Here is a 16,533-nt window from a genome sequence, read left to right as displayed (position 1 = left end):
GTTTGGCCTAGAGGTGAAGGTCTCACACTTTTAACTCTGCCTGGCCAATGGAAACCAACTAACTGAGCTCTTCAAACCACTCTGGGTTACCCATGGACTAGAAAACCATCATGGAAGTCACCTTCTGAATTTTGATTGCCTGTACTGCACAAAAAGCAGGAGTCCAAGGTCTATCTAACAAGCAGGGTCTATCTTTGTATATCAAGGTATCAGGATAGGTCTGCCATTTTAACAGGCTGGGTTTAGTTTTCTTTATTCTTCCATGTGATAAAGGCATCACTGGTATTTTGTCACCCATCCCTAACTGCCCTAGAACAGAGTGGCTTGCTCAACAAATTAGGAGAGCAGTTAAGAGTCAACCGTATTGCATTAGGTCTGAAATCCCATGTAGGCCAGATAGGATAAAGATGGCAGATTTACCTCCCTGAAGGGCATTAGTGAACCAGATTGGGGCTTTACGACAATCGATGGCAAGGTGGCTCAGTGGTTAGCACTACTGCCTCACAGTGCCAGGAGCTGGATGACTGTCTGCAAGAGGAAAAGGGGCTGAACGTTTCACCTACTTCAGAACGTTTTGAAGAACACACATTGGGTTTTTAACTCTGTTTGTCTCTTCACGGATGCTGCCAGACCTGCTGAGATTCTCTAGTGATTTCTGTTTTTGTCCGTGACCCAGGATGATAAACTGGATTTCTGGCTTGCTCACTCAGAATGTTATATCCATTACCAATGAGCAGAGCAGGAATGGATGGATTAAGGTGATCTGGCAGGCTGTCAATTGAGAGCTCAGAGGATAATGGAGGTTGAGGGGTCTGATCTTTATTGGATTATGATGTGGAGGACCTGGTGTTGGACTGGGGTGGACAAAGTTAAAAATCACACAACACCAGGCTAGAGTCTAATTGGTTTATTTGGAAGTACAAGCTTTTGGAGGGTTGCCTAGCTACCTGATGAAGGAACAGCTTGTACTATTGGACTATAACCTGGTGTTGTGTGATTTGTACCTTTATTGGATTAATGAGCTCTCTTATGCTCCCCCACAGCTTTGTATGTGTGCTTCATGTCTCCTTCTTGCTACTTTCAGATGTTCCACAGCTCTGTAACCTAGACAATGGAGGTTGCCAGCATTTCTGTAAGGTCCAAAGGGAACAAGCCAGGTGCTCCTGCGCCAATGACTTTGTACTTCATGCAAACAAGAAATCCTGTATTCCGCAAGGTAAAAATGTAACGTTGCGTGAGGTGTGTTCTCCTAAGTTTCAGTGGTTAGCACTGCTGCCTCACAGCACCAGGGACCCAAGTTCGATTCCAGACTTGGGTGACTATCTGTGTGGGTTTCCTCTATTAACAAAACAGCATGAGCAACGCACTCTTGTTCAGTTCGACACACTTTAGTCCTCTCACCATCTTACTTGGTTGTGATGTGTACTGACCGTAAACAACTTAATTATCCCTTCCCTCAGTCATGATCAAAGAGTCTAGGTTAGTGTGGTGCTGGAACAGCACAGCAGGTCAGCAGCATCTGAGATGCAGGAAAATTGACGTTTCAGGCAAAAGCCCTTCATCAGGAATGGAGATAATATTTATAGAATCCCTACAGTGTGGAAGCAGACCATTCAGCCCCTCCCTGCATATCTTTGGAGGATACTAGAGCACCCGGAGGAAACTTATGTAGCCAAGAGACAAATACGCAAGCTCCACACAGATGGTTGCCCAAGAGTGGAATTGAATCCAGCTCTCTGGTGCTGTGAGGCAACAATGCTAACTGTTGAACCACAGCGCTGTCCCAGGGTATGTATTTTCACTGTTCCTTCACTGTCGCTGGGTCAAAATCCCAAAACTCCCTCCTGAACAGCATTGTGGGGCTACCTACAGCACATGGATTCCAGCAGCTCAAGATTACTGTGTGGAGAAAGCAAGGGGGCAGACATAAGATAGAGGCCAGCACCTAATGGTGAACGTTGCATACAAAGCACTATTAGGAGATCAGTCTTCAGGGCAAGGCACCTCCAGGTGGATGCATATAGCAGAGGGTGTGCTGTTCCTGGCTCTTCCTACACAGATGTGCAAAACCATGTTATGGCATTCTAACCTCCCAGAGCAAGGTTGCCTCCCATATCAGCCTGCTGTGGGGGCTCTGTGCACCTTCTGTAAGATTGCATTACAGTGCACAATAATATTTACATATAGGATATTCTGAGTGGACTCTCTATCACCTGTCCTTCTTATTGGCATTAGCCCAGATGTTAATACCATGTAGGGAATAATGCCCACACACAGGCAGAAGATGGGATCAATCTACTTAAACTGTAAATGCACGATGTCGAAAACATAGTTGTTTCATCTCAGGCATCAGGCCCAATTTAAGATTACATGACTATTGAATAATTGAGATTTACAGCATGGAAACAGTCACTTTGGCCCAGGTTTCACTATTCAGTTAGTCCCATTTGACAGTATTTGGTCTATATTTCTCCATAATTATTCCATCCTTGTCCTTGTCCACTTGTTCCTTAGATGACAAAATTGTACTCACTTCTACTACTACCTCTGACAGCTCATTCCAGACACTCACCACCCTCTGTGTAGAAACAATGCCCCTCTGGAGCCTTTTGTATCTCTCCCCTGTCACCTCAAACCTATACCCTCTAGTTTTAGACCCCCCCCCTACCATGGGGAAATGCCTTTGGGTATCTATCTTATCCACAGAGTTTATAGACCTCTGTGAGGTCATCCCTCAGTCTCCTATGCTCCAGGGAAAGAAGTCTCAGTTTGTCCAGCCTCTCCTTATAAATCAAACCGTCCAGTCCAGGTCGCATCCAAGTAAGTTTTTTAATGCACTCTTTCTCGGATAACGATATCTTTTCTATAGTAGGGCAACCATCACTTCATGCAGTACTTCAAATGTGGTCTTACCAATGTCTTGTATAGCCGCAATAAGATGGCCCTACTCATATATTCAATGCTATTAGGTTCATGCTGTTTAACACTAAGAACCACAACTCAAGAATTGATTTGCCCCTCCCGAGATCTGTTCTGTCACCAGAAACATACTCTGAAGGCAGCAAATGTTGGGAAAGCAACCCGAGACATCTTGGTCCAATTTTCCACCAACATCATTGTTCCTGAACTTCCAGAAAAGCTTTCACCAGTTGGGAAAATCCAACCCGTGCCTTTATTTATAATACCAAGAATCATGAATGCTTTCTTAACAGCTTTATGCTGTCATCTTTAGGGATCTGGTATGTGAAACCACATTTATATCAACTCTTGTCCAGATTCAAAAGGGGAATTCAGTTTAGAAATAGAAACCCAATAGAAATACAATTAGAATCCCTACAGTATGGAAACAGGCCCTTTGGCCCAACAAGTCCACACCGACCCTCCGAAAAATATCCCGCCCAGACCCATTCCCTCCCCCATTATCCTACATTTACCACTGACTAATGCACCTCGCCTACACATCTCTGAACACTACAGGCAATTTCCCATGGCCAATTCACCTAACCTGCACATTTTTGGATTGAGGGAGGAAACCCACACAGACACGGGGAGAATGTGCAAACTCTGCACAGTCGCTCACAGCTGGAATCGAACTCGGGTCCCTGGTTCTGTGAGGCAGCAGTGCTAACCACTGAGCCACTGTGCTGCCCCAAATCGAAGTCAGCAGAGAATGTTGGATTGTAGTACAGAGAAGGGAAAATTGAATAGAGGCGTTCAAAATCCCATGGAGTTGATTGAGAGAAAGTGGTAACATTGGGGGAGCGGTGTGGGGTGTGGAGAGTTAGTAACCAGAAGACACAGATAAGAGAAAAACTCAGGAGGTATTCAGAAGGTTTTCCCCATTCATCAAGTTATAGGGCTATTAGGGATGGGCAATAAATATTGGCCTCAACAGCAAGGCCCATGGTCCTCAAATAGCAGAGTCAATGGAATGCCAAGTCTGAAAACAGCTGCACAATCAAATTCAACACCAAGTTTCCAAAGGGGATTGAACCAATGCAACAAGCAATGCAGGACTATGGGAAAAAAAGCAGGGGCATGGGACTCAATGGCCCATTCTAGCCTGGATGGGCCAAATGGACTGTTTCTTTGACTGAATCATAGGATAATACAATGTCTACTACCCAATGGCACAATCACCATTTGGTGATTATTGCTGTATTGACAGTATGTCATTGATTGTATGTTTGGGAATATGGTGATCTGATTGCCCAGCAGAAGGACAGGGATTGCTTCTGAGCTATTGGCTTCCTTTGCAAAAAAGAAAGCCATTCAAATCACTAGTGGTTGAAGCAACTTTCAGACACATGTATACACTGTGTTTATTTCTTCTTAACAGTTCCTTATCCTTGTGGGACCGTCATAAAGAACAGAGTCCGAAGATCAGATTTCGATGGTGACTCTGTGTTAGTTAACAGCACTGCGCCGACAGACAGCACTGTATCAAACAGCACCAGTGACCAACCTACTGAGCCATCCCACAACGATAACCCCGCTGACCAAATTGTAAGGATTGTGGGTGGACAAGAATGTCCCTTGGGACAATGCCCATGGCAGGTAATGCCTTCATTTTAACCTTCAAGCTTCATAGACGTTAGTGCTCCAGTACGTTTCTCATTACGTTATCATTTGACCCATTCAGGTTGGCTTTCCAACAATTCTCCAACATAGAAATATGCTCCTTCCACCTGGCTCAGTCTCATTTTCACATTAGGTCCCCATCCAAACTGCTTCGCATCCAATCCCCATTAAGGGTGCTTTTTCCAATGCTCGTAGAAAGTGCATCGTAAGTGCAGAACAGAACTTACTTTCACAAATGGCCATTCTTCACCTGGGTTCCTTTACACTGTCAGTCACTGGGTTACAACTTCCTAGATTTCTGTGTGAGACAGGAAGATGGAGGCCAGGTGCACTGACACCTGGGAGGTAGTCGCTGATGGCTGTGAGCAGAAATGAAAAGCCCAGCTATCTGAGTAAAACTGTTCTGAGTCCACTGTCTTTCTCTATAACAAATATGGCTCCTGATCCCTACCAAGCAGTGTACAACAAAGATGACCGCCATGGAAGAGACCATTGACTTACAGATGGAAGGTAAAAAATATGTGAAGAGAAAAAGCTCATTTTCCGTCCTGAACAACGGCATTCAGCGAGTTTGGTTGTTCACAAGCAGAAAAGGTAAACTAGTCAGTGTCCCACTCCCTCATGAGGCAAAGAGAGATGACTAGTGGTGGTTTAACCTGAGGGTTGAGAAAGTGGGACCTTCATTGTAACTGCAACTGGTACTGGAATTGAACCACCACTATTGGCATCACTCCACAGTGCAAATCAGCTGTACAACCCACTGAGCTAACCTAACCCCTGCCCATAAGTTATGCCATGTGTATTGTGTTCAATTCCATTGCTGAACCAGGATTATATATCAACATTGACTTCACCGGTTTCAAAACCTCACATCCCCTCTATCTCATCCCAGATCCAACCCTCCAACTTGGCACTGTCCTCTTGACCTGACCTATCTGTCCATCTTCCTTCCCACCTACTAGCTCCACCCTCCCAACCGACCCATCACCATCACCTGCATCCACCTATTGCCATCCATCCCACCTACCTTTCTCCACCCCACCCCCCCCCCCCTATTTAGCTCTCAGCCCCCTTCCCCCACCTTTCCTGATGAAGGGTTTCTGCCCGAAACATTGACTCTCCTGCTCCTTGGATGCTGCCTGACCTGCTGTGTTTTTCCAGCGCCACACTTTTTAATTCTGACTCTCCAGCATCTGCCGTCCTCGCTTCCTCCAGGAATGTACAAAATCACATTAAGATTACACAGAATCATTCAACCAAACCATCCCTTCCCATTGTTTGTGCTCCAGTTGAGCCTGCCCTCATCTTTCCACATCTGAATCGATCATTGTAATTCCCTTGACCCTCATATGTCAGTCTCGATGCCTCTTCAATGCATCAGCTCCATTCACTGCCTGTCAGAGTGTAATCTCACCAGGCCCTGATCAAAGAAATGCCTGGAATTCCTGATTGGATTTATTGGTAACTATTTTGTGTGGAAAACAGTTAGTTCATTAGAGAAAGCATTCCCTCTGCATTAATTCTGCCAAAGGCTTTCTGAATTTTAAAGACCTCAATTAGGTCACTCCCAAGTTTTCCCTTTTGGAGAGAAAAGACCCAGTTTGTTCATACATTTCTTATACACAACTATATATGTTTCCAGGATCATCCTTCTAAATCCTCTTTGCACCCTCTCCAGTGCCTCTCTATCCTTCTGATAAGATGGTGATGAGGACTGGACATTTAAATGTGGTCAAACCAGGGTTCAGTATAGATTTAGCATAACTTCCTCACTTCTCAATTCGGTTGACCTGGTTTGTTCCTTAAAGGCTTTTTTTTTAGCCCATGGACAATCTTAAGTGAGTCATGCATTTTCTATCCAGGTTTCTTCTACTCCTCTACCTTACCTTACACCTTCCAAGTAACAAGTGATCTATCAATTCCTCATACAAAATGTATTTCCTCAGTATTTATGTGTGATAATCTTCATTTAGTCATAGAGATGTACAGCATGGAAACAGACCCTTCGGTCCAACCCGTCCATGCCGACCAGATATCCCAACCCAATCTAGTGTCATCTGCCAGCACCTGGCCCATATCTCTCCAAACCCCTTCCTATTCATATACCCATCCAGACTTTAAATGTTGCAATTGTACCAGCCTCCAATAGTTCATCTCGCAGCTCATTCCAAACATGCACCATCCTCCGAATGAAATAGTTGCCCCTCAGGTCTCTTTTATATCCTTCCCCTCTCACCCTAAACCTATTCCCTCTAGTTCTGGGCTCCCCAACCCCAGGGAAAAGACTTTGTCTATTTATCCTATCCATGCCCCTCATGACTTTATAAAGCTCTATAAGGTCACCCCTCAGTCTCCGACACTCCAGGGAAAACAGCTCCAGCCTATTCAACCTCTCCCTATAGCTCAAATCCTCCAACCCTGGCAACATCCTTGTGAATCTTTATCTGAACCTTTTCAAGCTTCACAACATCTTTCCGATAGGAAGGAGACCAGAATTGCATGCAATATTCTAAAAGTGGCCAAACCAATGTCCTGTACAGCCACAACATGACCTCCCAATTCCTGTACTGAATACTCTGACCAATAAAGGAAAGCATACCAAACGTCTTCTTCACTATCCTATCTACCTGCGACTTCACTTTCAAGGAGCTATGAACCTGCACCCCAAGGTCTCTTTGTTCAGCAACACTCCCTTGGACCATTTGACCATGGCGTAAGTTTAGTAATGTTCTGTAGAATGCTCCTCAGTATCGCTTATTTCCCATCCAACAAGACTCCATTTGGTGTCACCAACAAATTTAGAAACTGTTATCTTGTTAATGGAAGTTGTAAGCAGCAGTGGCCTCATTACTGATCCTCATGGAACCTCTCATCCAACTGTCTGTGATTCTGAATAACTTACCTTTACTCGGACGCTGTTTTCTGTCTTGAAGCCAGCTGCCAATCTACTCTGCTCCATTCTCTGACTTGGTCTACTATGAGGCACTGTGTAAAAAGACCTTTTGAAAATCCAGATAAATGACATTGTCATTGTCTACTCTCTGTTTACTTCCTCAAAAATTCCATGGCTGTTCGAGCAACATTCCTCATTTCTGAAATTGAAGCTAACTATTCCACGACTCATTATTTTTCTTGTTTCAAGATGTTTTTCAATTTGCTCCATGAGCAATGATTCCATTATTTTCCTACCTCTGATGTTAAACTGGCTGGTTTGTAATGTCCTGGATAGAATCACAAAGTTATAACAACTCAAAAGTTGGCACAGCTTTTATCGCTTTCTAAATGAGCATCTCTCTAACCTTGACCCTGTCGTCCTGTACATTTTCCCTTTCTGAATAACTTGGTTGTATCTAGTTCTCCGCCCTCTTTTGCAACACACTCCACTCATTGTGTGGAAAGTTTTTCCTCGTATCACTTTTACTTCTTTAGCCCAATTCCCTTGCTTAGAACATAGAACATAGAACATAGAAGAATACAGCACAGTACAGGCCCTTTGGCCCTCGATGTTGCGCCTACCTAACCTACACTAGCCCACTATCCTCCATATGCCTATCCAATGCCCGCTTAAATGCCCATAAAGAGGGAGAGTCCACCACTGCTACTGGCAGGGCATTCCATGAACTCACGACTCGCTGAGTAAAGAATCTACCCCTAACATCTGTCCTATACCTACCACCCCTTAATTTAAAGCTATGCCCCCTCGTAATAGCTGACTCCATACGTGGAAAAAGGTTCTCACGGTCAACCCTATCTAAACCCCTAATCATCTTGTACACCTCTATCAAGTCACCCCTAAACCTTCTTTTCTCCAATGAAAACAACCCCAAGTGCCTCAGCCTTTCCTCATATGATCTTCCTACCATACCAGACAACATCCTGGTAAACCTCCTCTGCACCCGTTCCAGTGCCTCCACATCCTTCCCATAGTATGGCGACCAAAACTGCACACAATACTCTAGATGTGGCCGCACCAGAGTCTTATCCAACTGCAACATGACCTCAGGACTCCGGAACTCAATTCCTCTACCAATAAAAGCCAGTACGCCATATGCCTTCTCACCGCACTATTTACCTGGGTGGCAACTTTCAAAGATCTGTGTACATGGACACCAAGATCCCTCTGCTCATCCACACTACCAAGTATCCAACCATTAGCCCAGTACCCCATCTTTTTATTACTCTTACCAAAGTGAATCACTTCACACTTACCTACATTGAACTCCATTTGCCACCTTTCTGCCCAGCTCTGCAGCTTGTCTATATCCAGCTGTAACCTGCCACATCCTTCCTCACTGTCAACAACTCCTCCGACTTTTGTATCATCCGCAAACTTGCTCACCCAACCTTCTAACCCCTCCTCCAGGTCATTTATAAAAATGACAAACAGCAATGGTCCCAAAACAGATCCTTGCGGAACACTGCTAGTAACGGCACTCCAAGATGAACCTTTACCATCAACTACTACCCTCTGTCTTCTTCCAGCCAGCCAATTCCTAATCCAAACCTCCAACTCACCCTCAATGCCATACCTCCGTATTTTTTGCAGTAGCCCACCATGGCGAACCTTATCAAACGCCTTACTAAAATCCATATACACCACATCTACCGCTTTCCCCTCGTCCACCTCCTTAGTCACCTTCTCGAAAAATTCAATAAGGTTTGTGAGGCACAACCTGCCCTTCACAAAACCATGCTGACTATCCTTGATCACATTATTCCTATCCAGATGTTCATAAATCCTATCCCTTACAATTCTCTCTAAGACTTTGCCCACAACAGAAGTGAGACTCACCGGCCTATAGTTACTAGGGTTATCCCTACTCCCCTTCTTGAACAAGGGAACCACATTTGCTGGCCTCCAGTCTTCTGGCACTATTCCTGTAGACAACGAGGACATAAAAATCAAGGCCAATGGCTCTGCAATCTCCTCCCTTGCTTCCCAGAGAATCCTAGGATAAATGCCATCAGGCCCAGGGGACTTATCTATTTTCACCCTTTCCAGAATTTCCAACACCTCGTCCCTACATACCTCAAAGCCATCCATTCTACTTAATTGTGACTCAGTATTCACATCGGCAACAATGTCCTGTTCCTGAGTGAATACTGACGAAAAGTATTCATTCAGTGTCTCCCCAATCTCTTCAGCCTCCACACGCAACTTCCCACTACTATCCTTGACTGGACCTATTCCTACCCTAGTCATTCTTTTATTCCTGACATACCTATAGAAAGCCTTTGGGTTTTCCCTAATCCTACCAACTAAGGACCTTTCATGTCCCCTCCTTGCTGCTCTTAGCTCTCTCTTTAGATCCTTCCTGGCTACCTTATAACTCTCAATCGCCCCAATTGAACCTTCACGCCTCATCTTTACATAGGCCGCTCTCTTCCCTTTAACAAGGGATTCCAATTCCTTATTAAACCATGGCTCCCTCACACGACCCTTTCCTCCCTGCCTGACAGGTACACACTTATCAAGGACACTCAATAGTTGCTCCTTGAACAAGCTCCACATATCAATTGCGTCCTTCCCTTGAAGCCTAATTTTCCAATCCACGCATCCTAAGTCATGCCTCACCGCATCATAATTTCCCTGCCCCCAGCTATAACTCTTGCCCTGCAGTGCACACTTATCCCTCTCCATCACTAGAGTAAAAGTCACCGAGTTGTGGTCACTGCCCCCGAAGTGCTCACCTACCTCCAAGTTTAACACCTGGCCTGGTTCGTTACCCAGAACCAAATCCAGTATGGCCTCACCTCTTGTTGGCCTGTCTACATATTGTGTCAGGAAACCCTCCTGCACACATTGGACAAACACCGACCCATCTAACGAACTTGAGCTATAGCTTTCCCAATCAATATCAGGAAAGTTAAAGGCCCCCATAACAACCACTCTATTACTTTCACTCTTCTCCTGAATCATCCTCGCAATCCTTTCTTCTACGTCTCTAGGACTATTAGGAGGCCTGTAAAAGACTCCTAACAGGGTGATCTCACCTTTCCTATTCCTAACCTTAGCCCAAACTACCTCAGATGGCGAGTCTTCATCCATCGTCCTTTCCACTGCTGTAATGCTATCTTTGACAAGCAATGCCACACCTCCCCCTCTTTTACCCCCACTTCTGACCCTACTAAAACATTTAAACCCTGGAACCTACTACAGCCAATCCTGTTCCTGCTCTACCCATGTCTCCGTAATAGCTACAACATCGAAGTCCCAGGTACCAACCCACGCTGCAAGTTCACCTACCTTATTTCGTATACTTCTTGCATTGAAGTATTCACACTTCAAGCCACATTCCTGTTTACATTTCCTTTGAGATTGATGCCATGTTCCTAACCTCCCTACACTCCAGGTCCTGCACCCTAAAGCAAGAGTCTAGGTTCCCATGCCCCTGCAGAGTTAGTTTAAACCCCCCCAAGAGCACTAGCAAACCTCCCCCCAAGGATACTGGTGCCCCTCAGGTTCAGGTGTGGACCATCCTGTTTATAGAGGTCCCACCTTCCCCAGAAAGAACCCCAGTTATCCAAATACCGGAATCCCTCCCTCCTGCACCATCCCTGTAGCCACGCATTTAACTGTTCTCTCTCCCTATTCCTCGACTCTCTATCACGTGGCACAGGTAACAAACCAGAGACAACAACTCTGTTCGTTCTAACTCTGAGCTTCCAACCTAGCTCCCTGAAAGCCTGCCTAACATCCTCAGCCCTCCTCCTATCTATGTCATTGGTGCCAATATGGCTTCTGTGCCCCTTTCCATTCTCAATCATTTCACTGATGCTCTATTCCCTATCTATTCTGCCTAGACCCCTCAGTATTCAGAGCACCTCGGTCAAATATCCTTGCAGCCCTCTCTTTCCCGAGAAAAACAGCACCAACTTCTCCAATCTCTCTTCCTATTTGAAATTCCTCATCCCTGGAATCATTCTCATGAGCTTCTCTTGTGCTCCCTCTCTAATGTCTTCACATCTTCACTGAAGTGCAGTGCCCATAACTGTACGCAATATTCCACCAGTGGTCAACTTGGTGTTTCGTACAAGTTCATCATAATCTCCTTGTTCGTGCCCTATTAACAAAGCCTTGAACAATATATGCTTTGTTAACTGCTACCTCAACCTATCCTGTCATCTTGAATGATCGATGCAGGTATACCCCAGCTCCCTCTGCTCTTGCACTCTCTTCAGAAGTGTATCTTTCTTTTGTATTGTATCCTATCATTTCTACCTTCTCTACATGAAATTGTATTTGCCACTTGTCAGCCTATTCCATCAGCCTCATCACCACACCTCATCACCTCAGCGGACCTCCCACCCACAGCCCCCAACCTCATAGTTCCCCAACTCTGCATCGCCCAGTTCTACCTCTAACCCAAAACCCACAAACCTGACTGCCCCAGTTGACTGATTGTCTCTGTCTGCCCTCTGCCCCACCGAACCCATCGCATATCGTGACTCCGTCCTGTCCCTCTCGGTTTATGAACTCCCTACGTACGTTCCAGACACCACCCACACCCTCCACCTCCTCCGTCACTGCCAAGTTCCCAGACCCCAACACCTCATCCAAACATCCAGTCCCTGTAAACATCCATCCCCCATGGCCAACGCCTAAAAGCCCTCCATTCCTTCCTCTCCCGCCAACCCGATCAGTCCCCCTCCACCGACACACTCATTCGATTGGCAGAACGGGTCTTCACTTTCAACAACTTCTCCTTCGAATCCTCCCATTTCTTTCGGACCAGAGGGGGTGGACATGGGCACCTACATGGGCCCCAGCTAAGTCGGCCTCTTTGTCAGGTACGTGGAACAGTCTCTCTTTCGCAGTTACACCAGCACTATCCCCACCTTTTCCTCCGCTACATTGATGACTGTACGGTGCCACCTCATACTCCCATCAGGAGGTTGAATAGTTCATAAAATTCACCAACACCTTCCACCCTGACCTCAAGTTCACCATGGACCATCTTCAAAATCTCCCTCCCTTCCTGGACCTCTCCATTTCTGGCGACTGACTCAGTTACGGACATCTATTACAAACCCACCAACTCCCACAACTACCTGAACTACACCTCCTCCCATTCCCCCTCCTGTAAAAACGTGACCCAATTCCTCACCTCTGCCATTTCTGTTCCCAGAAGGAGTAATTCCACTCCAGGACATCCCAGATGGCCTCCAATTTCAAGGACCACAATTTCCCTTCCCACATGATCAACAATGCCCTCCAGCGCATCTCCTCCACTTCCCACACCTCTGCCCTTCAACCCCACGCCGCCAACCGCAACAAGGATAGAAACTGCCTGGTCCTTACCTTCCACCCCATGAATATCTGGATGCAGTGCATTATCCTCCACCACCTACAATCAGACCCCACTAGCAGAGATATATTTCCCTCCACACCCCATTTATATTCCGCAGAGACCATTCCCTCCGTGACTCCCTCATTAGCTCAATGCCTCCCACTAACCCACCCAACACCTTCCCTTGCTGCTGCACAAGGTGTAAAACCTGCGCCCACACTTACCACCTCACCTCCCACTAAAATCCAAAAGGATCATTTTAAATCTAGGAGAGATTGCCCTGCGCACCCAGTCACCCATCTGTAGTGTCCATTGTTATTGATGTGGTCTCCTCTACATGAGGGAGACAGAATGCTAATTTACGGAGCAGTTCAGGCAACATTTCTGTGATACACGTACTAAACAACCCCACCGCCATGTTGCCAACCACTTCAACTCCCCCACTCCACAAAGGACACGCAAGTCCTAGGCCTCCTCCACCGTCAAATCAAAGCCACCCACCACCTGGAGGAAGAATGCCTCATCTCTGCCACGGGACCCTCCAATTTCACCAGTTGCCAAATCTTCCTAGGCCCCACCTCATCCAACTTGTCACCGCCCTCTTGACCTGTCCCACCCTCCTATCTTCCTTCCTACCTATCTGCTCTACCCTCCCAACCGGCCTATCACAATCACCCCCACCCGCACCCACCTATTGCCTTCTCAACTACCTTTCCCCCAGCCCCACCCAACCCCATTTTATCTCTCAGCCCTCTTCCCCCACCTCATTCCTGATGAAGGACGTATGCCTGAAACATCGACTCTCCTGCTCTTCAGATGCTGCCTGACCTGCTGTGCTTTTTCAGTGCCACACCTTTTGACTCTGACTCTCCAGCATCTGCAGTCCTCATTTTCTCCTATTCCATCTGACTGTCTATATCCTCTTGAAATTTTACACTATGCGCCTCACAGTTCACAATTCTTCCAAGTATTGTATCATATTCAAACTTAGAAATTATGTCCCATACACTAAGTTCTACGTTGTTTAATATATAGAAAAGCAAAGCTGCCATCGTTGATCTCTGGAGAAATCCATTAAAAATCTTACTCTGTACTAAAACACAGTCACTATCACTCTGGGTTTCTTGTCACTCGGCTAATTTTATCTCCAATTTCTACTGAACAATTATTAAATGAGTTATAACTTTGTGCAAAAGGCTAATATCTATTTTAACACATGAGTGTGTCTATTGTAATGCAAGTAGTGTCAGGAATAAGGGTGACAAACTCAGAGCACGGATCAGTACTTGGAGCTACACTGTTGTGGCCATTACGGAGACTTGGATATCATAGGGGCAGGAATGGTGGTGGGATGTGCCAGCGTTCAGATGCTTCAAAAAGAATCGGGATGGGGAGAGTAAAAGAGGTGGGGGAGTGGCATTGCTAATCAGGGATGGTATCACAGCTGTATAAAGGGAGATTATCGAGGAGGGTTTATCTACAGAGTCAGTATTGGTGGAAGTCAGAAACAGGAAACGAGCAGTCACTTTATTGGGAGTTTTCTACAGGCCCCCCAATAGCAGCAGTGCACAGAGAAGCAGATTGGGAGGCAGACTTTGGAAAGGTGCAGAGGTAACAGGGTTGTTGTCACAGGTGACTTCAATTTCCCTAATATTGATTGGAACCTCCTCAGTGCAAATAGATTGAATGGAGCAGATTTTGTCAGGCATGTCCTGACTCAATGTGCAGATAGGCCCACTAGAGGGAGGCCATATTGGATTTGGTGCTTGGCAGCGAACCAGGTCAGGTGTCAGATCTCTCGATGGGACACCATTTCAGTGATAGTGATCACAACTCCCTGACCTTTACTATAGTCATGGAGAGGGATAGGAGCAGACAGTATGGGAAAATATTTAATTGGGGGAGGGGGCATACAATGTTATTAAGCAGGAACTGAGGCACCTAAATTGGGCACAGATGTTCTCAGGGAAATGCGGAACAGAAATGTGGAGGTTGTTAGGAAGCACTTGCTGTGAGTGCTGGGTAGGTTTGTCCAACTGAGGCAAGGAAGGGATGGTAGGGTGAAGGAACCTTGGGTGACAAGGGGTGTGGAACACCAAGTTAAGAGGAAGGAGAAGGCTTACTTAAGGTTGAGGAAGCAAGGATCAAAAGGGCTCCAGAGGATTACATGTAGCCAGGAAGGAACTGAAGAATGGACTTAGGAGAGCTAGAAGGAGGCATGAAAAAGCCTGGGCAGGTAGGATTAAGGAAAACCATAAGGCATTCTACACGTACGTGAGGAACAAGATGATAACCAGAGTGAGGGTAGGGCCAATCAGAGATAGTGGGGTAACTTGTGCATGGAGTCAGAGGAAGTAGGGGAGGTCTTTAATGCATACTTAGTTTCAGTATTCACTATTGAGAGGGACCTTGATGTTTGTGAGCACAGCGTGAAACAGTCTGATATTCTCGACCAGGTTGATGTTCAAAAGGAGGATGTGCTGAAAAGTTTGAAAATCATAAAGATGGATAAATGCCCTGGGCCAGATGGGATATATCAAAGACTTATACAAGAAGCAAGGGAAGAGATTGCTGCAACTTTGGCAATGATCTTTGCACCCTCACTGTCCACTGAAGTGGTACCAGATGATTGGATGGTGGCAAATATTATTCCCTTGTTCAAGAAAGGGAATTGGGATAATCCTGGGAATTATAAACCATTCAGTCTTACGTCTGTGGTGGGCAAAGTATTAGAGAGGATTCTGAGAGGCAGGATGTACGATTACTTGGAAAATCATAGTTTGATTCGAGATAGTCAGCATGGCTTTGAGGGAACAGGTCATGCCTCACAAACCTTATTAAATTCTTTGAGGATGTGAAAAAACACATTGATGAAGGTAGAACAGTGCATGCAGCTACATGGATTTTAGCAAGGCATTTGCTTATGCTCCCCATGGTAGGCTCATTCAAAAAGTAAGGAGGTATGGGATACAGGGAAATTTGGCTGTCTGGATACAGAATTGACTGGCCCATAGATGACAGAGGATGGTGGTAGATGGAAAGTATTCAACCTGGAGGTCGGTGACCAGTGGTGTTCCATTGGGATCAATTCTGGGACCTCTGCTGTTTGTGATTTTAATAAATGACTTGGATGAGGAAGTGGAAGGGTGGGTTAGTAAGTTTGCCGATGACACAATGGTTGGTGGAATGGTGAATAGCGTGGAGGGTTGTTGTAGGTTGCAATGGGACGTTGACAGGGTACAGAGCTGGGCTGAGAAGTGGCAGATGAAGTTCATCCTGGAAAAGTGTGAAGTGATTAATTTTGGAAGGTCAAATTTGAATGCAGAATACAGGGTTAAAGGCAGGATTCTTGGCAGTGTGGAGGTATGGAGGGATCTTGGGGTCCACATCCATGATCCCTCAAAAGTTGCCACCCAAGTTGATAGGGTTGTTAAGAAGGTGTATGGGGTGTTGGCTTTCATTAGCAGGGGGATTGAGTTTAAGAGCCAGGACATTATGCTGCAGTCCTATAGAGCCCTGGTTATACCACACTTGGAATATTGTGTTCAGTTCTGGTCACCTCAATATCAGAAGGATGTGGAAGCTTTAGAGAGGGTGCAGAGGAGATTTACCAGGATGCTGCCTGGACCGGAGGGCATGTCTTATGAAGAAATGTTGAGGG

General features: G+C 45.8%; 1 protein-coding gene across 1 annotated transcript in view; it reads left to right on the top strand.

Moving 5' to 3' along the window:
• Positions 1-16,533, top strand: part of LOC140486090 (coagulation factor X-like) — a 207,199-nt gene that overhangs the window by 19,042 nt on the left and 171,624 nt on the right. The window contains exons 5-6 of the mRNA XM_072584742.1: positions 1,085-1,216; positions 4,340-4,557. Coding sequence (XP_072440843.1) covers positions 1,085-1,216; positions 4,340-4,557 — 350 coding nt within the window. The remainder of the gene's footprint in view (positions 1-1,084; positions 1,217-4,339; positions 4,558-16,533) is intronic.

This window comes from Chiloscyllium punctatum, chromosome 15 (genome assembly GCF_047496795.1).
Source record: "Chiloscyllium punctatum isolate Juve2018m chromosome 15, sChiPun1.3, whole genome shotgun sequence".
Lineage (NCBI taxonomy): Eukaryota > Metazoa > Chordata > Chondrichthyes > Orectolobiformes > Hemiscylliidae > Chiloscyllium > Chiloscyllium punctatum.
This window is presented reverse-complemented; position numbering and strand designations above follow the sequence as displayed.